The 27,505-nt window shown below is 42.0% G+C and overlaps 1 protein-coding gene across 17 annotated transcripts in view; it reads right to left on the reverse strand.

Moving 5' to 3' along the window:
- Positions 1-27,505, reverse strand: part of CEP152 (centrosomal protein 152) — an 89,984-nt gene that overhangs the window by 54,490 nt on the left and 7,989 nt on the right. For 9 of the 17 annotated variants that reach the window (XM_070054153.2, XM_089309461.1, XM_089309460.1 and 6 more), the window contains exons 3-9: positions 18,556-18,659; positions 18,285-18,357; positions 17,962-18,192; positions 16,501-16,666; positions 11,888-12,031; positions 10,655-10,794; positions 5,461-5,661 (exon numbers count right to left, since the gene is read on the reverse strand). In XM_070054153.2, coding sequence (XP_069910254.2) covers positions 5,461-5,661; positions 10,655-10,794; positions 11,888-12,031; positions 16,501-16,666; positions 17,962-18,192; positions 18,285-18,357; positions 18,556-18,659 — 1,059 coding nt within the window. The remainder of the gene's footprint in view (positions 1-5,460; positions 5,662-10,654; positions 10,795-11,887; positions 12,032-16,500; positions 16,667-17,961; positions 18,193-18,284; positions 18,358-18,555; positions 18,660-27,505) is intronic. The other 8 variants (XM_089309462.1, XM_070054155.2, XM_070054154.2 and 5 more) reach the window with 2 other exon arrangements.

Here is a 27,505-nt window from a genome sequence, read left to right on the forward strand (position 1 = left end):
ACCTCTCGTTGTAACTCTTTCAAATAAATAATCAATCTTTTAAAAAGATGCACAATATCAGCCATGGTGCTGTGGTGCAGTAAGTTAAAGCCCCAGCCTGCAGTGCCAGCATCCCATATGGGCACCGGTTCAAGTACTGGTTGCTCCATTTCTGATCCAGCTCTCTGCTAATCCACCTGGGAAAGAGGCAGAGGATGGCCCAAGTCCTTGGGCCCCTGCACTCATGTGGAAGACCAGGAAGAACCTCATGACTCCTGGTTTCAAAGCGGTCCAGCTCCAACTGTTGTGGCCATTTGGGGATTGAACCAGCGGAGGAATACCTCTCTCTCATGCTGCCTCTGCCTCTCTGTAACTCTGCCTTTCAAATAAATAATCTTTTAAAATAAAGAATCCCTATAACTAGCAAAATTTACTGTGACTGAACATCTAACCTGTTAGCACTATGTTATGTAAAATACACAGACAAAGAGTCAGGTGAGACTACATGAGAGCCACTTACAATCTAAAAATTGGCAAATCTATCCAAGGTCATTTGGGTAAATTATCCAGTAGGTCATTCCTTGCTACTATTTTCCAAGAATTGTTTTATTTCTTTTTGTATATCTGTCAGATGGAATATTTAGGGGAAGGTTTATCTGAAAGGGATATTTTATAACTGCTGTAAAGAAAAGGAAGGCAAAACGCAAAATGCAACATGGATAGATGGTTACCAGTTAAGTAAGAAAATGTTGGGGCCAGCGCTGTGGCATTGTAGGTTAAGCCTCCACCTGCAGCACCAGCATCCTATATGGATGCTGATTCGAATCCTTGGCTACTCCTCTTCCAACCCATTAGCTGATGGCTTGGGAAAGCAGTGGAAGATGGCCAAGTACTTGGGCCCCTGTACTCATTTGGGAAACCTGGAAGAAGCTCTGGCTCCTGAGAGGTTCAGCTCCAGCTGTTATGGCCATTTGGGGAGTAAACCAGCAGATGGAAGACCTTTTTCCCTCTCTCCCTGTCTGTAACTCTGCCTCTCAAATAATTTTTTTTTTTTTTTTGACGGGCAGAGTGGACAGTGAGAGAGAGAGAGAGAGAGAGAGAGAAAAGTCTTCCTTCCATTGGTTCACCCCCCAATAGCCGCTGCGGCCGGCGCACTGCGCTGATCCAAAGCCAGGAGCCAGGTGCTTCCTCCTGGTCTCTCATGCAGGTGCAGGCCCAAGCACTTGGGCCATCCTCCAATGCACTCTTGGCCACAGCAGAGAACTGGACTGGAAGAGGGGTAACCGGGACAGAATCTGGTGCCCCAACGGGACACTAGAACCCAGGGTGCTGGCGCTGCAGGCAGAGGATTAGCTTACTGAGCCATGGCGCCAGCTTCAAATAATTCTTTAAAAAATTTTTTTATTCTCCCTCTTTGTGTAGAATACATTCATATGGGGCAGGCATTGTGGCACAGTAAGTTAAGCTGACACTTGGGGGCCCACATCTCCTATCTGATGTTGGAGTGCCTATTCTGCTTCCGATCCAGCTTCCTGTAAATGTGCTTAGGAAGGCAGTGGAAGACTGTCCAAGTACCTGGGTCTCTGCCACCCACGTGGGAGACCTGGATGGAGTTCTTACCTCCTGGATTGTCCTGACCCAGCCCTGGCTGTTGAGCGCATTTGGAATGTAAACTGCAAACAGAAGCTCTCTCTCCCTCTTTGTCTGCCTCTGTCCCTCTGCCTTTCAAACAAACAATTAAAAAAAAAAAAAGTAAAATATACTGTAAAAGCAGGTAACTCCCTAGCTCCAATCAGGAATCTTAATTTAGATTTTGAGATAATATGGATTAAATATAGGTGCCTTGAAATTGTATTAAAAATACCAGTGAGGGGCCGGCACCACGGCTCAATAGGCTAATCCTCCGCCTTGCAGCCCTGGCACCCCTGGTTCTAGTCCCGGTCGGGGCACCGGATTCTGTCCCGGTTGCCCTTCTTCCAGGCCAGCTCTCTGCTGTGGCCCGGGAGTGCAGTGGAGGATGGCCCAAGTCCTTGGGCCCTGCACCCCATGGGAAACCAGGAGAAGCACCTGGCTCCTGCCATCGGATCAGTGCGGTGCGCCGGCCGCAGCGCGCCAGCCGCGGCAGGCATTGGAGGGAAAACCAATGGCAAAAGGAAGACCTTTCTCTCTGTCTCTCTCTCTCACTGTCCACTCTGCCTGTCAAAATATAAAAAAAATTAAAAAAAATAAAAATAAAAATACCAGTAAGAGACTAGTGCTGTGGCATAGCGGGTAAAGCCACCGCCTGCAGTGCCAGAATCCCATATGGGCGCCAATTCGAGTCCTGGCTGCTCCATTCCAATCCAGCTCTCTTCGATGGCCTGGGAAAGCAGTAGAAGATGGCCCAAGTCCTTGGGCCCCTGCACCTACATGGGAGACCCGGAAGAAGCTCCTGGCTTCGGATCGCCACAGTTCCGGCCGTTGTGGCCAATTGGGGAGTGAACCAGAGGATGGAAGACCTCTTTCTCTCTCTGCCTCTCTCTCTCTGTGTAACTCTGACTTTCAAATAAATCAATCTTATTAAAAAAAAAAAAGTGAGCTGATAGAAATTTGATACCACAAAGGGATACACTCCATGAAAAAAAACTATAAGCACTTTGGCAATGACCACTAAGGCAAGTGCTGACCCTAACATCAGTGCCATGCTGTCAAAAATAATACTAACAAAATAAAACAACAACAGAATGAAACAGTGGGGAAAAGACCTAACTCAACACCTTCAATTTATCGTTCAGGAGTCTGATGCCCACTCAGCGCAGAGTCCAGACTTTGTTCTGCCTTCTAGTCACAGGCTCTAGGACTGCATGAGGAAGGTGAATGCAGGGGCAAGGGTGGGACACACTAGGAATTCCTTCTGGTCCATCTCCAATGTAACTGCTTCAGCAGAGAATGGAGAGACTCTCAACTAAGCAACATGAAAAAGTCACCATATTTCCTACTCTTCTCCACCCATCCAAAAACTATTGCCCACTTTAATGCTCTTACACTGTGTTTGACCAAAGAAAACATTTTTTTAAAAAGTGAAACAAAGGGGCTGGCGCCATGGCTCACTTGGTTAATCCTCCGCCTGCGGCACCGGCATCCCATATGGGCGCCGGGTTCTTGTCCCGGCTGCTCCTCTTCCAGTCCAGCTCTCTGCTGTGGCCAAGGAGGGCAGTGGAGGATGGCCCAGGCGCTTGGGCCCTGCACCCGCATGGGAGACCAGGAAGTAGCACCTGGCTCCTGGCTTCAGATTGGCACAGCGCTGGCCGTGGCGGCCATTTGGGGGGTGAACCAACGGAAGGAAGACCTTTCTCTCTGTCTCTCACTGTCTATAACTCTACCTGTCAAATAAATTAAAAAAAAAAAAGTGAAACAAAGTAAAAATTATCGAAGCTATATTTCAAATTCCATTTGCTTAAATATTCCATACAGTAGAACTTTCAATAATTTGGCATAGCTTTCACCTTTCCCTGACCCTATTTAAGCTCTACAATTCAAAACATCTTTACATATAGAAGTAATAAAAATGCAACTTGCAAAGTAAATTAAAAAAACTCTCATTTAAATACATATAGAAAGAAAATGACATACAATTATTTGTCAACAATGCAATTTTATATAGCTCTATCTAAAAGCACGGAAAAGCTTAGAGTCAGCCATTTAAGTCAAGGGTAACAACCTGTAGCACAGTAGGTTAACCTTCCGCCTTCAGCGCCAGCACCATAGTGTGCCGGTTCAAGTCCTGTCTGCTCCCCTTCTAATCCAGCTCCCTGCTAATGCACCTGGGAAGGCATTGGAAGATGGCCCAAGTGCTTAGGCTTCTCCACCCATGTAGGAGACCCAGAAGAAGCTCCTGGCTTTGGATCGGCCCAGCTCCAGCTGTTGCAGCCATTTGGGGAGTGAACCAGCGGATGGAAGACCTCTGCCTCTCCAATAAATAATCTATATAAAAAAAATAACAACCCAAATCAGGATGAAGTTTTTAAGTGTGGTATGGTTTTCCTCACTCTCATATCTTACTTTTCTCTTCATGTTAAATTAATTCTGAAATTACCTTAGGGAAAAAAAGAATCAATAAAATTTCATAATACATTTAACTGATTACCTAGGGTCTTGGCATACAACAAACTTGCTACCCTCAACTTACAGTATTTTCTTCTGTTTTGAGAAAAGTAATAAAAATTTATTATGAAATATACTCAAACTTCTCAATGAGTTTAGAAACAAGATTTTCTGTTGCCGGCGCCACGGCTCAATAGGCTAATCCTCCGCCTTGCGGCACTGGCACACCAGGTTCTAGTCCCGGTCGGGGTGCCGGATTCTGTCCTGGTTGTCCCTCTTCCAGGCCAGCTCTCTGCTGTGGCCAGGGAGTGCAGTGGAGGATGGCCCAAGTCCTTGGGCCCTGGGCCCCATGGGAGACCAGGATAAGTACCTGGCTCCTGCCATGGGATCAGCGTGGTGTGCCGGCCGCAGCACGCTGGCCACGGCAGCCATTAGAGGGTGAACCAATGGCAAAGGAAGACCTTTCTCTCTGTCTCTCTCTCTCTCACTGTCCACTCCGCCCGCCAAAAAAAAAAAAAAAAAAAAATAGAAACAAGATTTTATTCCCTTTTTTATACATACTTTTTTTTTTACAATACTGCTTTTTCTTAAAGATTTATTTGAAAGTCAGAGTTACACAGAGACAGGAGAGGCAGAGAGAGAGAGAGAGAGAGAGAGAGAGAGAGAGAGGTCTTCCATCTGATGGTTCACTCCCTAATTGGCCGCAATGGCCAAAGCTGCGCCGATCCGAAGCCAGGAGCCAGGAGCTTCTTCTGGGTCTCCCATGTCGGTGCAGGGGCCCAAGGACTTGGGCCATCTTTTACTGCTTTCCCAGGCCATAGCAGAGAGCTGGATGGGAAGTGCAGCAGTGCAGTAGCTGGGTTTCGAACCAGCGCCAGTATGGGATGCTGGTGCTTCAGGCCAGGGCGTTAACCTGCTGCGCCACGGCCATTGGCCCCAATACTTGTTTTATCAAGTATTATCAAAATTATCACCTAAGAACCCATTCTCTAGTCTTCATTGATATATGAATTCCTAAACACTGGGAGACCCAAGAACGGCTGTTTTTTTTTTTTTCCCCAGGACAACCTCTCAGGTCTGGCCAGCCCCCTGCATGTTCATCCTTCTCAGTCTGTATTTGTTCTAAGACAACATGAACAATGTTCATAAACACCCGGCAGAGAAGGGAATAGTAATGTGAGAATTGAAAAGCACTAACCTACCAGAAGGATTTCCCAAATTACACGTTTAGGATGTACTCATAGATTAAAGAAATCACTGGCTTTTAAATTTCATTCACAATCTAATACCTACCTAAGAACATTCAAGTTTTCTATGTGATGGTTCACAAAATACCAGTTACAAAAAGTAATCAGCTTTACTTGTTGATAACATTTGCTCATTTGAAATCATCCCAACCTGTTCCTTAAGTGCAGTAACTGTAGCATCCAAATTCTTCTGTAAGGACAACACTTGCTCTTCATACTTCTTGGTGAGGCCCATGACAATGTTCTCATGCTGCTCTCTAGCTCGTTGAAGTGATTCAGAATGATGAAGGTCAACCAGTTGCTGCTTCAAGCTTTCCAGAGCCATCTCAGTTGTTCTGGACTTCTTGATTATCTAGTAAACACACATACCCATGTTTACACTATTTTACTTTATGTTCTCTATAGACTTTATTTTTTTAGAAAAATTTTGTTTAATAAATATAAATTTCTAAAGTATAGCTTTTGGATTATAGGGGTTTTTTTACCCCATAACCACCCTCCCACCCACAAACCATCCCATCTCCTACTCCTTCTCCCATCCCATTCTTCATTGATTCATTTCTAATTATTTTTATATACACAAGATCAACTTAGTATATACTAAGTAAAGATTTCTATTGACTTTAAAATTCAACAATGTTTTAATGAGAGTAGAGAGAGTCTGCCACTTTTGTAGACTTAGCTCCTTACAACATCTATAGCTGGGACTGGTGTTGTTAAATAACAGGTAAAACCACCACCTGCAATGCCGGCATCCCATATGGGTGCCAGTTCGAGCCCCAGCTGTTCCACTTCTGATCCCGCTCCCTGCTAATGCATCTGGGAAGAGCAGTGGATGACGGTCCAAATACTTAGGCCCCTGCACCTACATGGGAGACCCAGAAAGAAGCTCCTGGCTTCGGACCGGCCCAGCTCCAGCCATTGTAGTGACTTGGAGAATGAACTAGCAGATGGAAGACTGATTCTCTCTTCTCCCTCCTTCTCTAACTCTGCCTTTCAAATGAATAAATCTTTAAATTTAAAAAACTTTTTAAATCACTAGCTGGGACCTACCAGGTTCATGGTTTTTGGAAATATTCACTGAGAAAACAGATTCTATAGTTACCTGAGGAGAGTAAAAGAGGATTGTGTGCAACATGACAGCAATGTAGGTGTCAGACAAGGAATCTATATTGGTCCTAATGCTGTTTGCACTGCTATGAGCAAAGTGTGGGGCACCCAACTATTAGGTCATAAAAAAATAACAAGTGTTCCGTGAAAAACTGATAAAACCTGCCATGGTCACTTACTAAAAAAAATTATAAAGGCTAGAACTGCACACTAGGTAAAATAATGGCCTGTAACAAAGTCCCACGTCCTAATCAACAGAATCTATGGAAGAAAGCACCAAAAAACAAAAAGCTATGACTATGCTATGTTACAAGACAAGAGAAAATTAAAGTTGAGGTGAAATTAAAGTTGCTAAGCTGAATTACCAAGTGGGTCTGGTAATGCACCAGGGTCCACAAATGAGGAACACTGCAGCAGAAAAGTCAGAACCAGTGAGCCTCAATCAGCCACTGCCAGCTCTGAAGATGGAAACAGGCCACAGGCCAAGGAATGCAGGTGCCCTCCAGAAACTGGAGAGGCAAGAAGATGGATTCTCTGCCTCAGCCTCCAGAAAGCAGTGTGTCCCTGCTGACATGCTGATTCAGCCTAGTGAGGTCTCCGGTAGACTTCTCCCTGCTGGAGATGTGGGGTAAATTTGTCTAGTCTGCAGCCACTAGCTCTGTGGTGATCTCTTGTAGCAGCAATAAGAAATGAATACATTTGGTGAACCTGATGCCTTTATTTTTCTCTAAGTGTAATTTCTAACACAGAAGGCTTACAAAATTATAATCTTTGACTATTGAATGCAATTTAACTTTAAAATCTAAACTGTTTTTTCAGTTTTCAAAGTTAAAAACAATCTATATTATACACAAAACTTAAAGTTTCCTTTTTCAAAAGATTATTTATTTGAAAGGCAGAATTAGAAAGGGAGAGACAGATCTTCCATCTGCTGGTTCACTCCCCAAATGGCCTCAACAGCCGGGACTGGGCCAGGCAGAAGCCAGGAACCAGGATCTCCATCCACGTATCCCACTTGAGTGCCAGAGGCTACCTAGGCCATTAGCAAGGAGCTGGATGGAAAGTGGAGGATCTGGGACTTGCACTGGCACTGACATGGGATGCCAGCATTGCAGGCAACAGCTTAACCCACTGCACCACAATTCTGGCCACCCAAAACATTAAAATTTCAAATGAGGGGGTTGGCATTGTGGCTCAGTAGATTGGAATCGGGACACCTGAATCCCATATTGGAGTGCCTTGGATTCAGTCCCACTTCTGATTCTTCTAATCCAGCTTCCTGGGAAATCAGCAAATAATGGATCAAGTCCTTGGTTCCTTGACACCCATGTGGAAGACCCAGATGCAGTTTCTGGCTCTGGCTTTGGCCTTTCCCAACTCTGGCTGTTGCAGGCATTTGGAGAGTGAACCAGACGATAGAAGACCAAGCTCTCTTCCTCCCTTCCAGCACATCATGTCACCATGCCTTTCAAGTCAATAAATAAATGAAATTTAAAAAATGTTTCAAGGAACTGGCACTGTGGCATAGTAGCTTAAGCCTCTGCATGTAGCTTCAGCATCCCATATGGGCAATGGTTCTAGTCCTGACTGCTCCACTTCTGATCCAGCTCTCTGCTAATGGCCTGGGAAAGCAGTAGAAGATGGCCCAAGTGCTTGGGTCCCTCCACCTATGTGGGAGACCTGGAAGAAGCTCCTGTCTCCTGGTTTCGTATTGGCCTAACTCCAGCCATAGCGACTATTTGGAGAGTGAACCAGCGGATGGAAGACTTCTCTACTCTGTCTGTCCCTCTGTCTCTAACTGCCTCTGAAGTAAATACATCTTGAAAAAAGTTTTTTCAAATGAGAAATATTCTATTTCAGAGATTGTCTATTTATTGCTAAGATGGTTATTCATTGCTAAGGTACTATTCACTTGCTCAGTAAATAACATAGTTACTCTGTGCCAGGGGAGGCTCTAGGCACACAACCACAAGACATAGATAGGTCTGTGGTCTCTCTACTTTCTGGTGGGAAAAGACAAGTCAACAAATGAGGTCATTTCAGGCAGTTCTAAACTATGATAATAGAAAATATATCATGGGGCCGGAGCTGTAGCTCATTTGGTTAATCCTTTGCCTGCAGTGCTGGCATCCCATATGGGCACCAGGTTCTAGTCCCGGTTGCTCCTCTTCCAGTCCAGCTCTCTGCTGTGGCCCGGGAAGGCAGTGGAGGATGGCCCAAGTGCTTGGGCACCTGCACCCACATGGGAGACCAGGAGAAAGCACCTGGCTCCTGGCTTTGGATCAACATAGCGCCGGCCGTAGCGGCCATTGGGCAGTGAACCAACAGAAGGAAGACCTTTCTCTATGTCTCTCTCTCTCTCACTAACTCTATCTGTCAAATTAAAAAAAAAAAAAAGAAAGAAAGAAAGAAAATATATCACGACAAAGGCAATAGGAGTGAGGAGCTATGGGCAACTTTACATTTAAGGTAGATGGGAGTAGATGGGAAGTCCTCTATGAAAAGGTGACATTTTTATCTCAGACCTGAAGGATGAAGAGGAGCCAACAAGGACACTATTGTTTAAGCTCTAACTAAACTCTCCTAACTTAGAAATCTCACCCAAAACCAAGCTCACTGTTTTATAATCACTGAGTTCTCATTCCCCTCTTCTCCCTGCAAAGCGGCAATACCCTCACGAATCACCCGCTATTCAGCCTGGCTACATTTCAGGTGTGGCTTTAGTGTTCCCAAGGGTCCTCTGTGAGTGCAGGCTTGACCTCCAGGATGGTGGTACTGAGAAGTATTGTGGAGCCTACTAGGAAGACCTCAGGTCACTGGGCATGACCACAGAGATCAGTTGTGGGACTCCCTGTAGTTCTCAATAGGACGCTGTCATAAAAGCCTGAGTTTGGCCAAGCCCAGCCTCTCTCTGGTTTGTGATCACTTTCCCCTCTCCATGTTCTTGCCATTGCCATCGGCCATCTACTTTGAGGTCCTCACTAGAACTGAGCTGGTACAGCTACAGTGCCCCTGAACCTCCAAAACTGGGACTTAAACAAACATCTCTTATCTTCTTAAGTAGCCCACGTCAGGTATTTTGTTATAGTAATGCAAGGCTGACTTAACACAGACTGTTTTCAAAATTCAAATATCTCATTAATCAAATAATGTGTCACTACATTAAAGGCCAAGTCTAATAAACAGTTCTGGAAATGTTAAGAAGCTAACAGAATTTCCCCACCCCTCCCTAAAACACACACACACACACACACACACACACACACATTCTCAGGATAACAACACTGATGAGAACTGTTTAGGGCAGGAAATATAGATTTTGATGCTTTGTCAGTAACTCTCTTCATATCCTTGGGCAGGTAACTTGACTTCTCTGAGACTTGGTTAACTCATCTATAAAACAGTAAAATACAATATCTTGCTAATCAAACTTCCAACAAGAATTTATTGAAAGAATGATTGTAAAAGCTACAAGAGGAAACATGAACAACACTTGTAAATCTTTGAACAGTAAGGATATCCCTTCTCTACCAAATCTCAAAGCATGACATAAAGCTACAAGTCATGACAGTAGCCAAACAGGAAACACGAGTAGAAACTAGTTAAAGGGCGTTTGCAGTAAGATGACAAAATCCTAAAGGACAGAAACAGAAATCTGTTAGCAGAACCGAGCAGCTGAAATCCCCAGACACGTGCAAGCTGCAAGGTGACTGTAGCAACGCTCTGCCAGAGACGAGGCTCAGGGTAAAGCAAGATAACCAAGAGCAAAGTCCCTCTACACGGAGTCTACCCTACCCTACTTAACGAAAGTGTAGTTAAGTAACTGGGACTCAGTAACCCTTTTACCATAAATAGTCGAGTTAATATATTTACTTTTTTGGCCGGCACCGTGGCTCAATAGGCTAATCCTCCGCCTTGCAGCGCCGGCACACCGGGTTCTAGTCTCGGTTGGGGCGCCGGATTCTGTCCCGGTTGCCCCTCTTCCAGGCCAGCTGTCTGCTGTGGCCCGGGAAGGCAGTGGAGGATGGCCCAAGTGCTTGGGCCCTGCACCCCATGGGAGACCAGGAGAAGTACCTGGCTCTTGCCATCGGATCAGCGCGGTGCGCCGGCTGCAGCGCACCAGCCATGGCGGACACTGGAGGGTGAACCAACGGCAAAAGGAAGACCTTTCTCTCTGTCTCTCTCTCTCACTGTCCACTCTTCCTGTCCAAAAAAAAAAAAAAAAAAAAATTTACCTTTTCTTCATTGGCTTTTAAGGCTTGTATTTGGGTCTCCAGCGTTTTTATCTGTGCTTCGAGCTGTACTTCTCTTTCTTTTCCATTCTGAAAGAGTTTCTGTGATTCTCGAAGGCTGAGGCTCAATCCATCCTTTTCATCTACAGCATTAAAAGCAATAAATAATTAATTTAATAAGTATATAATCTGTCACTGTGGAGGCACCTCAATTGTCACACTCCCTTTCAGAAAGATAACAGATCTACATCATACAATTCAGACAAGTGAACTTTGGTCAATTTAGGGAAAACCAGATTTTAAAAATGACAAACACAACAAACAAACAAAACATCTGAGTAGCACCAAGAAAAATTTTAAGAGAAACAGAACCACTTCCTTTAAAAATATAATTGTATCCTTTTAGGGGCCTAAAGATTTCCTAACCATGTCAGCATTTACCTAGGAAGTCACATATACCTGCTAATCAATGACAGTATCTGAGGACCAATTCCTTCTTAAATATACTTCCAATAAACTCTTAAACTCACCTAATCATAAATTCTTCCCACATACTTTGCTATCACAAGGTCCATATTTTCTCTCAAAATAAATTTTATGAACATTACAGAATGAGACCTTCCTATTACCAAATTTGAAATGAGCTAGAGTTCAGTCACCAAATTATTCTACAAATAAGAAGTTCAACATTAACCAAAGCTGCAGAAAACGTGAAAAGTAAGCAACTATAATTTGCATCTGTACTGTCTCCGTGTGATTATCCAGATGTCACCATATCCTCTTTGATGCATCTAACGCAGTTCAGGATCTTGAACTCTTACTGGGATTAAAATGGTTATGCTAATTTGTAGCTCAGAAAACATTGCATTACAAACTAAATACAAAACACTCTGGCAATTGGAATACTTCATCAAATTTTAAGGACAGAAGGCGTTCCATACTTCATTCACTATATTCATTGAGTCTATCAGCCCAAGAGAGAAAAGGGCAGGGGAGTAAAATGACAGGAAAGAAGAAAGCAAAAAAATGAGGACTGTCAAACACTTGCTGTATGTTCTATTGTGAAGAGAAGTAATTCAAGGGAAGGACTCAGAAGTCCTGGGGATTTGTTTCACTCTGACTCTCTACAAGTGCCTCAACTCTCCTAAGCTTCATATTTGAAACGAGGTTGCTAGTCCGAGATATCTAGCTCTAGTGTAACTGGTCTGCGACTGCACCCAGCGGCGGTCATCTTACCTTTGATCATGAGAAGCTGGTGATTCAGATACCGAATCTGACGTTCACTTTCATTTAACTTTTCAACTAAGTTGTCTAGTTGTCTCTCTTTGGCTTTGTTAAGAACCTGAAGTTGAATAATCTGCATATTTTCTGCAGAATCCCCTTTGGAATTAAATATAATTTATTAGATAAAAATATTAAAACTTATGGTCATTTAGAGCAGCGTTTTTCAAGCTGTGGACACAGCTTATTAGATTGTCATGAAATCAATGCAGTCAGTAGTAGCTTTTTTTCTTCCAAAAAACAGGAAGGAACAGAGTGCATTACGTAGTAGGAATAAATATTATTTTATAAACCTTTTGTTTCACATATATATTTATTTATAAAGATACATATTGCTGCCCATAACACAATGCTAAAAAAAATACTCTTAACTGTGGATCACTGCCAGAGAAGTTTGAAAATCACAGTTTAGGGTACAACCCTGGAACACTATCATTTTTGCCAATTAAAAATCAGTATACAGAGGCCAGAATTGCAGAGCAGTGGTTAAGCTGCTGCCTACAATTCCAGCATCCCATGTGAGCACTGGTTTGCTTCCTGGCTGCTCCACTTCCAATCTAGCTCCCTGCTAATGTACCTGGGAAAGAAGTGGAAGTTGGAACAAGTATTTGGGCCCCTGCCACCCACATAGGTGACCCACATGGAGTTACAGATGCCTGACTTTGGCCTGGCCCAGACTCAGCCAATGAAGTCATTTGGAGAGTGAACCAGCATATGAAAGATCTGTCTCTCCCTCTTTCTCTGTAATTCTTTCAAGTAAATAATTTAAAAAATTAAATATAGAATAATTGCAATGGAATGCACTCTTATAAAGTTAAAAACAAGTACATCAGATTCTATAAAATCATTTTTTTCTAAAGAAAAGTCTAGCTCTGCTTCTCAAAATATTTTCTTGGGCAAGAGTGGGAATATTTTGTACAGGAGAATTTCAAAAAGACTATAAAATAGAATTAAAGACAAGTTTGCTTGTTGCAAACATTTTTGAAATTCAGGCATAGATTTCATAACATGCATTTTTCCATGAACATTTTGAGGACTCCTTGTATTATTTGTTAGAACATAACTGCTAAATTAACTAATGAGTCAATTATTAAAGAATCTTAAAGTATTCCTTCAGAAATAATTAAGTAATTTTAGGAACTACTTAAGAAAAAACTAGGGCCAGCATTGTAGCACAGTGGGTAAAACCACCACCTGTGATATCAGCATCCCATTTGGGCACCAGTTCAAGTCCCGGCTGCTCCACTTCCAATCCAGCTCCCTGCTAATGGCCTGGGAAAGTAGTGGAAGATGGCCCAAGTGCTTGGGCCCCTACCACCCACGTGGGAGACCCAGAAGAGGCTCCTGGCTTCAGCCTGGCCCAGCCCTGGCCAATGCAGCCATCCAGGGAGTGAACCAGCAATGGAAGCTCGTTCTCTCTCTCTCTCTCTGTAATTCTGATTTTCAAATACATAAATAAATCTTTTTTTAAAAAAAGATAAGACTAGGGATGGGGAAAAGTCCAGTACTGTATCCTAACAGGTAAAGCTGCCACTGGTGATGCTGGCATCCCATATAGTCACCAGTTTCTGTCCCAGCTGCTCCACTTCTCATCCAGTTCCCTGCTAATGGCCTCTGGAAAGCAGCAGAGAATGGCCCAAGTGTTTGAGCCCCTGCCACCCACATGGGAGGTATGGATGAAGCTCCTGGCTCCTGTTTTGACCTGGCCCAGCTCTGGATGTTGTGGCCATATGGGTAATGGCCATCTAGAACCGCTCCCCACCATCAACTCTGACTTTCAAATAAATAAATAAATCTTTAAAAAAAAAAAAAAAGACTTAGGAAAAACTGAAAATAATGATCACTAAGAGAAAGATACTGCTTCAACTACATAATAAATATTCATTTTCTACTAGAAAACTGCTTCTGTAAGCTTGCCACCAGTAATAAATGCATTTACTGAGTTTTAACTACCAGCTAAGAAAGTAATTTGTTCCTTTTTTAAAAAAAATTTCAAGGCCAGCGCCGCGCTCACTAGGCTAATCCTCCGCCTGTGGTGCTAGCACTCCGGGTTCTAGTCCCGGTTGGGGTGCCGGATTCTGTCCCGGTTGTTCCTCTTCCAGTCCAGCTCTCTGCTGTGGCCCGGGAAGGCAGTGGAAGATGGCCCAAGGGCTTGGGCCCTGCACGCGTGTGGGAGACCAGGAAGAAGCACCTGGCTCCTGGCTTTGGATCGGCACAGCGCGCTCACTGTAGCGGCCATTTGTGGGGGTGAACCAACGGAAGGAAGACCTTTCTCTCTGCCTCTGACTCTGCCTGTCAAAGAAAAAAAATTTTTTTTTCAGAGAAAGAGTTCAGTCTTCCATCTGCCAGTTCAGTCTCCAAGTGCCTGCAACAGCTGGGGCAGGGCTGGGGCTGAAACCAGAGGCCAGAACATGATCCAAAGCTTCCATGCAGGTGGCAGGAACCCAACCATTTGAGCCATCACCACTGTCTCCCAGGGTCTGCATTAGCAGGAAACTGGGGTATGAAGACAGAATCAGGAATCAAACCCTGGTACTCTGACATGCAACACAAATGTCTTAAACAGTAAGCTAAATGCCAGCTCCTAGTCAATCCTCTTTTTTAAAAAGATACAAAATTTTTAAAAACTGGGACTACCATTGTGGCATAGTGGGTAAATCTGCCACCTGTGACACCGACAACCTATTTGGGCACTGGTTCATGTCCCAACTGTTCCACTTCTGATCCAGTTCTCTGCTAATGTGCCTGGGAAAACAGCAGAAGATGGCCCAAGTGCTTGGGTCTTTGCTACCCACAAGAGACCAGATGAAGCTCCTGACTCCTGGCTTCAGCCTCACTCAGCCATGGCCATGGCGGTCACTAGTAGAGTAAACCAGTGGATGGAAGATCTCTCTGCAACACCACCATCCCATACAGGCAGGTTCAGGTCCCAGCTGCTCCACTTTGAATCTAGCTCTCTCTTTATGGCCTGGGGAAAGCAGAAAATAGTCCAAGAGCTTTGACCCCTGCACCTACATGGGAGACACAGATGAAGGTCCTTGTTCCTAGTTTCAGCCTGGCCCAGCCCCAGCCATTGCAGCCATTTAGGGAATGGACTGGCAGATGGAAGACCCTTTCTGTCTCTCTCTATATATAACTCTGCCTTTCAAATAAATAACTTAAAAAAGTAACTGAAGACTGAAAACTTCATTATGAAACTCCTCTTAAGTAATATAGCAGGGCTAGACAAGAAATTAACAGTCTCCAAGCCTCAAGTGTCTTCAAACTCATTTTTAAAAACTACTGCTAAGACACTGTAATCACCAAATCTGTTACTACCACCAAGTTATTTAATTCACTTCTACATGTCAAATGCAGGCAAATATGTAACTGCCTCACGTAAATCTACTTGATTAAATACGGTCTGCCATGAGAAATGATGAAAGGCCACAGATGCAAAGACCAGTAGATATAACTGAATAAAGGGAGTAAAAGAGTAAACACCAGGGAGATGTAGGGCCACTTCTGTGATTCGGATTTACTCAAACTGAAGCCAGTTATGCCATAAACACTGTCCACTTCCTCATTCCACAAAAGCTTATCTACAGAGGCCACCCTCACATTTGCTATTCATGCGTTTAGGAGAAAGAAACTCCTAAGCCCACCCCCCCCATAAATGTCCTGTGTCCCCTGTATATGATGGTAGCAATGCACGAAAGTCCAGTGTTCTCTTTAACCTCCCCCAAATAACCCTGACTATCCAGGATGACTGCCCTCTCTCAATTAAAGGAAAAGCAAAACAAACACACAAAAAAACTTGCCATCACACTGGCTCTTCACTCAATACAATAATTAGAGTTTACTTATATGCCAGAGAGTATTGACAATAAGGTTAGATATACAAAAGTACTAATTTAGAATAGTTACCATATAACTTTTGGCCTTTGGTTTTTAGTTTTATGATATCAGTATTTCATCTCAAAATTCTCTAGTTAGCTGTAAACATTTCTGTCATTCTCACATTTTTATACAAATTATACCAAAGAATTTTTTGGAAAATATCACACAATTGAACTTGAGATGTAAGGCTAATTCTGAATCTAAAGTAATTTTTACTAAAAGCTGACTAGTTATTATACTGACAATATTAAATTACATTTCAATAGAATGAAATATCAGAATGAGTGGAAAACTATTTTCAGAATCTGACTTCACTTAGAAAAACATGAAGCTCATGAAAAGTGTCAATAAACTATAATAACAAATATATAGTTAAGAAATTCCTTTAATTTTTTAATATGTAAAACCTCAAATTTGTAAGAGAATAGCACCATGAATCCCAAGAAACTATGCCCCTGATTCAACAGCTAGCAACTCCTGGACAGTTCTGTCTTACCTATACTACCACCCAACATTACTCTCCAAAACCATTTTGAAATGAATCCTAGATTTCAAATCAGCCTACTTATAAATACTTCAGTATATATCTCTAAAAACATGGGCTCTTTGAAATATCACAATTCTTTTCTCATAATTTTAGATAGCCCCCAATTATTGTACTAACAGATAAGTATAAGTTTGATACCTACTTTCATTAACTTCTAAAAATTGTTGTTGCAGGCCTTCAAATGTGTCACTTCTTGCCACCTCCTGGACTGGTGAGCCATTATTCTGAGCTGAAGACTGAAAAGGTTTATATGTCACTTTGTATGATTCCAAAGCTGGACAACTGGGACTCTGTGATGAACCAAGATGCTATTTTAAAATGACAAGTGGAATTAACAATGAGGATTTAGCCATTTCTTTGAAAACTACCTGAATCAGACAGCTTAATTTTATGTTACAGAGGTTTCATAGCAATACAATTACAAATTTTATATACATATCCTTGCTGGAAAATAGTATTTACTGTTAAACAGTTAATTGAAAGCCTGTAACATATAATTTAACAACTTAAGTTTTACTTTTGAGCACCTAATGGAACCAATTTCATAAAAAGAATTCCAATGAGATTTTATATGCAAGTATTTTATTACAAATGACTTAGATGCCAACATCTTTGGAACATAAAAAGGCACATGCTCATTAACAAGAACATGTGATATAATGACTCATAGGTAATACATGCTCACTAACTTTTGTGGAATGAACAATATTATTACAGACAGAATTAAGAGAAAATGACTGCATTAAAGGACATTAAAGAATTCCTGTCACTGGATAACATAGCAAATCTATTGGCAAAATGAGGCAGTTATTGTCATCAAGCAATTCTAAGCAGCAATTCAGAATATCCTGAGGTCTTACTTCATTAGACTCTCTCACATCCATCCTGTCTACTGCTCTATCACCATTCAGAAAAGACACCAGTTTTGAACACTTCACCTAAAATTTTATGTAAGAGTGGTGAGAAGAAAATTGAGGAAACTAAATGTTGTCATCTACATGGAATTACTGCTTTAAAAACCATATCAAGATGGGTACATATAGATTCTCACTGAAGCACAGTAACGTGGCAGAAGCCAGAAACATCAGTTAATGAGGAAGGTTAGGCTTTGGTAGACTTTTTTGTTTGTTTGTTTCTCCCGCCACCATAAATACAAGTTTAGGAATATAGAGGTTCTTCCTACCATACCCACCCTCCCACCCCCACACCCTTCCCACCTCTTCCTCCCTCTCCCATTCCTAGTCCCATTCTCCATTAAGATTCATTTTCAATTAACTTTATACACAGAAGGCCAACTCCATTCTAAGTAAAGATTTCAACAATTTGTGCACACATGCACGCACACACACGCACACACAGGTGAACTTAACTTTTAATGCTTATATAACCATTTCCATAAAGCTTCCACTTTGAACTTCTGACTTAGGATCATAATTGCATTAGATTGTAAACAGAAAAAAAGCAGGACTAATTCAGCATGAACCTGAATAAACTTTTGTAGTTAAAATAAATCTTACTGTTACACTGACATTTCTTAAACACACACATGCCTCAGACAAATACCCACATACACATATCCTTTAAAGTCAGATTCTTACAGTACCTGAAAATGGTTCCTCTGAGGATCTGAAAACGTAATGACATTGGTTGGCTGGCTATTGAATTCCTGCTTCCGACCACTGGTGTATGGCCTGAAGTTCTCAGGAAGGCGATATAACTCAGTCTGTTCATATTTACTTGGAGGACTGTACCCACTTCCACCTTCATCTCCGCCTTCTTCAGGATGGTACTCAAGATGTCCGTCTTCAGTTTTGCTTCTATTTTCATATAAACCCTGAATTTCAGTACAGCCCTAATTAGATAAGTGAAACAAAAGCACTAAGGTCTATTCCCACCCTCAAAGTCATCATCACACCAGACACTTACATTTACACTTTGCGATTTGGGCAGCACTTGATGCTCATTCCAGTTCGCCTCCAGCTGCTCAGAATGATGCGGTCTTCAGAAAAATCAACACTTTAGATTTAAAGCCTTTCATTTATTTGAACATAGATAACACAAAGAACCCCAAGATTTCAACCTTCAACCTTCACCCAGTTTCAACTCTACAACTCTAGCATCATGTAAGTTATCATTGCCTGACGTGCAACAAAGACCTAGCTGAAATATCCAAGTAAAAGGAAAGTCAGGTCCTTACTGTTGCTCCGTGCCATCCTCACTGCAGTCCGAGTAGTGGAGCTCGGGCGAGGAGAGGTCATCATCCAGCATGTCATGGGGAAGGTCCGTGAGTAACTGCTGCAACTGAGCCGGGAGAGCCACATCAGTCTCACACCAGCTTAGCCACCAGACGCCAGCCACGGCTATCTGGGACGCGGTGATGTCTGACTGAATAGGAAATCCTAACTGCCCCACCTAATTCATTCTCTAAATAACGCATAGTTAGGGTCCTCAGTTCACTTGGGGAAAGGGAAAAGTAAAATATCGGGATTTATATTAGGCACCTTTTTTTTTTCCTACGAAGGTATTTAAATGCACATACACTGCAACAGAATTGGAAAACTTCTTTCTGGAACTACAGCAAGTCACACTAATGGTACAATCACTGTATCAGGTTATCAAAGGGCAGACTCGAGTCTCCAAATCCTGTTTCACCAGTACTCAGACCTTGGGGACTTGACAATCAGACAAACTGCAGGGAATCTGAGAAGCCAGATGCATTTCGCCCAGGTGGCGAGAACAGCAGCCGCAGCAGGTGGCCTAGAAGCCTTTAAGCTCTGGCAGTGTGAAGGAAACCCTTGGGGAGTACTAATTGGTAGACAGCCATCTGATCCCAATAGTGAAGACACACAATACCCTGCTCTTATGAAACATGTGAGTACTAGGAGGCTTAGAAGATTCAGTTTTCTGCAGATAACATCCTCAACAGCATTACACTAAAATGACATTTTAAAAGTTTCACTTCACACTCCAATTTTTTATAGAAAAATCATTTTTAGCATTCTAGCAATAAAAACTAAGCAGACAATATAAACGCACTGAAGTCACAAGATAAACTGTGAAAAAGATGAGTTTATTGAATCTCCCTATCTCCTTTCTTCAAATTTCAACATAAAGTACCTTAAAATTTGTAACAATCATAAGATTCAAATATTACATAATTCAAATAGCTTGTAGGGGACTTGCTATAATGACTTCTCTTTAAGAAACTGAGCACCAGTCTAATAAGTATAATGTACATGAACTAGTCTCACAGATTTACACAATGGGTAAATTTTAAAGGCATTAAATACTCTGTAAAATATTGTAGAAAAAAAATGATATTCTGTCTCTCTCTCTCTCTCCCCCTCCCTCTCCACCTCCCACCCTCTATGTAACTCTGCCTTTCAAATAAGTAAAAATAAATCTTTTAAAAGATAATACAAAAGGGGAAAGATTGTGATAGACACACTCCTGGGACATCAGCATCCCATATGAGCACTGGTTCAAGTCCCAGCTGCTCCACTTCCGATCCAGCTCCCTGCTAATGTACCTGGGACAATAGCAGAAGATGGCCCAAGTGGAAGATTGAGATGGGTTCCAAACTCCTGACTTCAGCCTAGCCCAGCCCCAGTCATTATGTCCATTTGTGGAGTGAACAAGTGGACAGAGGAAGATCACCCCCACCGACTTTCAAATAAATAAAAATAAATCTTAAAAAAAAAAATCTCAAATGACGTGCATCTCAGTCCATGGCAGGTTTTCTCCCCAATTTCTCTATACTAGTATAAAAGAAATGAACTGTAGTTATAAAACATCTAAGAGTATTATTTTTAGAAGTTTAAAACTTCACTAAATAATACATATGGTAAAAGTTAAACAGATATAACCTAAGAAAGATCTGCAAAGAATGTCCCAAGCTGTTCACGGAGTTTCAGTGAACAACCTGGGAATGGTATGGAATAAGAGAGGTGAAGAGAAGATACTGCCTCACTCCCATATATTTTTATGATGTTCACTTAATTTTTTTAAATGGAGGGGGGGCGGTTCTCAATCCATTTGATTCCTTCATGATGGAACAAGAGAAAGATGAACAGTTATCTTCATCTTTACATTTGTTTGATACTGCTATTAACAACAGAGGCCCAGCTCAGGCAGAGTAGTTGAGAAGTCATTTTGAGAATTGGACATATCAGACTGACCCAAAGATATAAATGACAAGAAACACAAAAGAGAACACATCAACATACTAATGTATCATGTGTCTCAAGTGGAAGGCAGCAAAGCAATTCTAACAGACACAAAATGCACCACACCAGAAAAAAGAAATACCCATGAGAATTTTAAGAGACTTAAAAGTAGCCCAACCTGTTTTACCTATAATTACGCATCACAGCTCTGAAGAAGAAACGATCCCCACATATTACACAGGGAAAAAGAACACCAAAGTAAACCTTCCATACTCACCTCGTAGGGACTCCTGAATGGAAAGAACATTTTCTTCCAAACCTTCAGCGAGGTTCAAGTACACAGCCTCATCCTCCAGGGGATCCTTCACAGGCACATGTGAACAGCACACTTCCCTCTCGCCTCCCCCAACTAAGTCAGAAAAAGCTACCTGACAATTAAGCAGTTATCATACCTTTCTTTGTGACACCCATGAAATTAACAAACCCGGCATCTGTGGTAGCAAATTCACTTGAGTGTAAGCAATCAGCTGATCAAAATGCTCCGGGATCTACAGATAAACTTATCAACTCGGAGAATCAACACAATAGTATTAGAGTCTTGGAAGATATTTTACATGTATGCTAAAGTTTTTAAATAGCTTAATTCACCTCCAAAAAATTTCTCCATCAAGTTCTTTGGCATAGCTAAGAAATATTCTTTGGCTTCTGTAACTTTCAGGGCAGAGAGAAGCTACATGAAGTCAAGTCCTGGTAATAACGCCACTCAGGAACAACATCCCACCTCCACTGTTTCCAGGTCCCAGGATCAGAGTGTGCCCTCGAGTACACTGTAAATTGACTGGGCTACTGGTCACCGAACCTTGTGTTGTAAAACACAAAGCTGCCCTATTGACCCATAAGGGTTATCAGGAAGGAAGGAAAATTTTAGAACCTGTAAATTTTCATCATTAAAGTTCCACCCAAATTCCAAATAACAGATTCAAGAACAGAGAGAAGTCTTCATAAATGACAAGACTTCATCTCACTCTGATTCATCAAACTGCTTTTTGGTTGCAACTGGCAATCTTCTCAGTGGGGTATTATTGACTGTCAATTGCACTGAATAATTTAAGAGATACCTTCTTCAGGAAAAAAAATTTGCTATGATTTTGGCTTCTATTGAAATACATTCTAAATCACTCTATAAACTCCTCTCCCTTTACTGCTTCCTAAAGAGTAGGGGGAGTGGGCAGCTCCCTCAAATAGCATTTTCAACAAAACACTTTACAAGAACCTATGTTGGGCAGCACCCCCACACATACCTCAAAAAAGAAAATCTATGTTCAAAGGAAAATGTAAAATACACATGTAAACCTTACTAGGATTACCAATTTAAATTAACAGACTGTCTCCAGAGCCTATAATCCCCAGTGTTGAAGAAAGCAAAGTTCCCACATTACAAACCACAGAATGCACCTTCTCCCAAGAGAAATGAACCAAATGGAGTTGCCAACAGTCATAATCCTTTAGAATAGGTTACCACCTAAGCACACTCCTGAAAAGATTCTGACATTTTAAAAACAGAATTATAAAATAATGCTTTTGTGGATACACATTAAGCAGAATCTTTATTTTAGCCAAGAAGCGACTTTAAAACATACTTAAAGGGGTACACATTTAGCCTGGTTGTTAAGACTGCAGTTGAGAGCCCCGTGTACCGCATGGGACTACCTGAGTTCAATACCCGGCTCCAGCTCCTGACTCCAGCTTCCTGCTAACAGAGACTCTGAAAGGTAGTGGTGATGGCGCAAGTAGTTGAGCTCCTGACACTCACATGAGAGACCTGGATTAGGTTTCTAGCTTTGGGCTTCAGACCAGTCCACTGCAAGCCTTTAGGGGATGAGCCAGCATATGTGGGAGTGCTTGCTCTCATGTGCTCGCTCTGTGTGTGTGTGTGTGTGTGTGCGCGCGCATGTCTGTCTCCTCTATCTCTGTGTCTCTGTCTCTCAAATAAATAAAAAGTTTTTGAAAGATCCTCACACTTGAAAAAGCCCATCATGAGATTGATAAAGGACCAAAATGACTTGGCAGTTAGCCCTTTAGTTTAGGAATTATGCTGAGTTCAGAATATTTTTAAAAAATGCATTTCATCAGCTAAACAATTTCATAGTGTTAAGAGGAAAGACCTTGTCTGGGTTGCCATGTATATGAAAAGGAAATATGGCAACATTTAGTAGACAAGTAACAGCTGCACTGCAGATGACAGATGATAGAATTTTTGGCCCAGAAGGAACAGTGGAGTTCCTGCAAGCCAAGCCTTCATTTCTAAAGGTGAGCACAAAGCTCAGAGAAGGGTTGAGCCAATGAGAGCAGGCACCACAGCTTAAATCTCCCCATTCTCACTCTTCTCCTCTAGGTGGCATTTAGCCAGTCACTGTAAGAGATTTACTTCTACCTCTATGTATGTAAGCAAGCTTCAGTACTAGCAAGCAACATTCAATGTTTCTATCCCAATTGTGACAGCCACTGACAAGTACCTATACCATATGAGGAGAAATTCACAAAGCATAATCTGGATGAAGAGTAAGAAACAGCTAAAGAAAAACATCAGGGGAAAGAAAAAAAAGCCTGAGGACTCAACCATTTGTTTCTTGGACTTTGTAGGGGGAAAACAAGAAAATTCCACTCAATAAGTCAACTAATACAGACTGTAAACAAATATTAGCTTTACAACTCCCTCTAGTGGGGACAAAAGAGCAAACTGGAGCCATTACTGCATCAAGCAAAGCAGTAAAGAGAACAGAGTTATGCAGTGCAGATTCTGTTAGGGAAATACTAGTATGAAAACCAGAGAGGGATGGCACTGCCTCACAGTGGGTTAATCCACTGCCTTCAACGCCAGCATCCCAAATGGGCACCAGTTCAAATCCTGCTGCTCCACTTCCCATCCAGCTTCAGCTAATGCGCCCAGGAAAGCAGAAGATGGCTCTAGTACATGGGCTCCTTCACCCATGTGGGAGACCTGGATGGAGTTCCAGGCTCCTGGCTTCCGCCTGGCCCAGCCCCAGCCATTGAGGCCATTTGGGGAGTGAACTAGCAGAGGGATGCTCTTACTCTGCCTTCAAATAAATGAATAAATCTTACAAAAAACAAAACAAAGCAAAAAAAAAAAAAAAAAAAAAAAGAGGAACCCAAATCAGTATTGCCAGGTACAGGGTTCTATCATCTACTCTTTAGACAAGTACTTTCTTTTTGTTTTTTTAATTGAGAACTAATTTGTAGGTTTTTTAAAGATTTATTTATTTTATTTGAAAAGCAGAGTTAGAGAGAGGGAGGGAGAGACAAAGACAGAGAGCTCCCATCTGCTGGTTCACTCCCCAATTCCTGCAACAGTTAGAGCAGGACTGATCAGGAGCCAGGAGCTTCTTCCAGGTCTCCCACATGGGTGCAGGGGCCCAAGCACTTGGACCATCCTCTGCTACTTTCCCAGTCCATTAGCAAGGGCTGGATGGGAAGTAAACCAAGTACCTTTCTACTCAAGATCATTTCAAATATACTATCACTAAATGAACCATCATCAGCAAATTTTTATCTTGATAGCACAGATTACCAAGAATTTCTGTCCCACACCATCAGCTCCAGAATAAAGCATGCACATACAGTTTTACTATCTACACCAAACAATAATCAGAGTTACTTCTGGCAACACTGCAACACTACAGAGACTATGTATATATTCCAACACCCTGTAAGGTCCCCAAGTTTAAATTGTGGCCTCATCAATAACTTATATGCTTATAACAGTCATTCCTGAGGCCAGCACTGAGGTGTAGTAGGTTAAGCATCACCTGTGATGCCAGCATCCCATATGGACACTGGTTCAAGTCCTGGCTGGTCCACTTCCAATCCAGCTTTCTGTCAATGTCTTAGGAAAGCAGTAAAAGATGGTCCAAGTGCTTGGGCCCCTGAATCCATGTGGGAGACCTGGAAGAACTCCTGGCTCTTGGCTTCAGATCAGCCCAGCTCTGGCCATTTTGGCCGTTTGGGGAATGAACTAGTGGATGGAAGGTCCATCTCTGTCTGTCTCTCCCTCTGTCTGTAACTACACCACTCAAGTAAATAAATCTAAAAGAAAATTACTTATTAAAAAACAAAAGTCAATTATTCAGATCACAAAAATAGCAACCATATCTGTAATATACAACCATGAAATCACAAAATACAGTGATTAATCTACAAGTAACATTGTTACATTATGAACTTTAAACATTTTATTCATGTAAATTTTTTTTTCATATTCTTTCTGGGCCAGACTCGAAAGCTTGCCTAAAATACTTTGGATGAGGTCTACTTGATAGTGATAGCAAGGACAGCTACATCTCAGCTTTCAAATGGAGCAGCAATATGTTGTGAGAAATCTGAGTAATGTGCGACTATTAGCTGACAGGAATCCTGCCTGGTACGATACCGTATCTCCACGCTATCATCCTCACTCCCTTGTACTCCTCACTAATCTGACAACTGTATAAGAAATGGAGTGGCAGTGGAAAAAATGTGTGTGCCATGCTTTGGCCAAACTTTTACCAAAGTACCACTAAAAGTTTCAGAAATTCATTGCTGAAATCTTTACTTAGTATAGAGTTGGTGTTCTGTATATAAAGCTAATTAAAAATGGATCTTAATAAAAAATGGGATGGGAGAGGGAGTAGGAGGTGAGATGGGAGTGGGGGTGGGAGGGCGGGTATGGGGGGAAGAACCACTATATTCCTAAAGCTGTACTTATGAAATTTGTACTCATTAAATAAAAGCTTTCTTTTAAAAAAAGTTGCAGAAATTTAGAAATAATTATCTTTCTTTTCTGCAAAATTCTTTGCGGTTTTTCAAAATATGGATCTATTCATGCTGGCCAATACCTTGATCTATTTGTCCTCTGAATAGTCAATCACTTATTTACCAACTTTTTTTCCTTTTCTGAAGATGAAATGTACTTTTTCCACTTGACCTTCAATACAAACAATGGACAGAACAGAAATGGCAAAGGCAAGATCATAATTTAGAGCTGCTAATTAAGATGGCATGGAAATTGGAATTTGACAATGACTTATTCATTAAGTTATGGGCAAATGCAGACAAAAATCCCAATTGGCCACTAAGCAACAAAATGAAACACAGCTTGTTAACTCATGTGGTATTGTCAACTGGCCATCCATACTAGAAGGTCAAAATCAGGACTATCCTACCACTTACAGACATGGGTTTCTTAAATCCTTAGTAAGACTGTAAGTCAAAGGTTGTATGTTTGGCCAGCCTTATGGCACATAACTGAGGTTTCAGATTCCCACCTTAGTCAATATATAAGGATTCCTACCCCTGTTAATTAAAACACAAAGTGATTCACTATGTAGAGAAAGCAAGAATATGTATTAGCCTACTGCTAACACTCATAATCTAGCTATAATCCCAAAGCTACCAAACAGGCAGAAAAAGACAGTTGTTGCTTGCTTGTAAAATAAGAAACAACAGAGAGAGACAGACCAACAGAGCTCCCACCTGCTGGTTCACTCCCCAAATACCTGCAACAGCCAAGGGGCCAAAACCTGGAGCCTGGAACTCAACCCAGATCTCTTACAAGGGTGGCAGGGACCCAACTACTTGAACCATCATTTGCTGCTTCCCAGGGTTGTAATAGCAAGGAGCTGGAATCAGGAGTGGATCCAGGACTCATAACAAGGCACTCTGATATGGGATGCAGGTGTCCCAATTAGCACTGTGGCTACAAGACCAAAAGCCTGCCCTAACTCTTTTTTTCATTCTCTCAAGATTATGAACCGTGCTGCTATTGGGGCATCAGGGAAACTGAGGAGGCTAAAGAAGGCTACTGGATATGCAAACAAGCTTAGGTTTGATCAGCCAATTTACTATTTTAACTTACAATGACAAAGTTTACATACATACAGCTCAATCTGTATAAGTAATTATGAGTTTTGTTACTGAAAAATCTGAAATTCTCTAGCCCCAAATCTCACTTTGTCCCTTGCAGTAACTATTTTCTTTTAAAAAGTAGAAACCAAGGCCAACGCTGTGGTACAGTGGGTTAAAGCCCTGGCCTGAAGAGCCAGCATCCCATATGGTTGCCAGTTCGAGCCCTGGCTGCTCCACGTCCAATCCAGCTCCCTGCTAATACCCATGAGAAAGCAAAGGTAAATGGCCCAATTCCTTGAGCCCCTGAACACAGCTGGGAGACTGGAAACAGCGATTTGGGGAGTAAACCAGCAGATGGAAGATTCTGTCTCACTCTTTCAAATAAATAATATTTTTTTAAAAAGTAGAGGGGCCTACACTGTGGTGTAATGGGTAAAGCTGCCACCTATAATGCCAGCATCCCATATGGGCACCGGTTTGAATCCTGGCTGCTCCACTTACGATCCAGCTCTCTGCTATGGCCCAGGAAGGCAGTGGAGGATGGCCCTAGTGCTTGGGCCCCTGCACCCGCGTGGGAGACCCAGAGGAAGCTACTGGCTCCTGACTTTGGATCAGCACAGCTCCAGCCATTGCAGCCAATTGGGAAGTGAACCAGCAGATGGAAGACCCCTCCTTTCCCTCCCTCTCTCTCTCTGCCTCTCCTCTTTCTGTGTAACTGACTTTCAAATAAATAAATAAATATTTTTAAAAATATATATTGCTAAGAAAATAGTCAATCTGAAAAGACAAAGATAGAAACTTTTTATTAACATGAAGCTTCTGAGGAATGTAACCATCATGTCGTGTAAGAGTCAAATTAGTTATATGTTCCTTTCTTCTACTCTGCTAGAAATACTCATTCCTAAACACTTCATCTGTTTTATTGTTATTTATTGTTTGAGAAGCAGACAAAGAGAGGAAGCTCCCATCTGCTGGTTCCCTTTCCTAATGCCTGCAACAACTAGGACCGGGCTGGGCCAAACCTGGGAACCAAGAACTCTATCCAGATCACCCACGTGTGTGGCAGGAATCCAACGACTT

The sequence above is a fragment of the Oryctolagus cuniculus genome, chromosome 12 (genome assembly GCF_051225735.1).
Source record: "Oryctolagus cuniculus isolate XC-2025 breed Fujian yellow rabbit chromosome 12, ASM5122573v1, whole genome shotgun sequence".
In the NCBI taxonomy this organism is placed as follows: Eukaryota; Metazoa; Chordata; class Mammalia; order Lagomorpha; family Leporidae; genus Oryctolagus; species Oryctolagus cuniculus.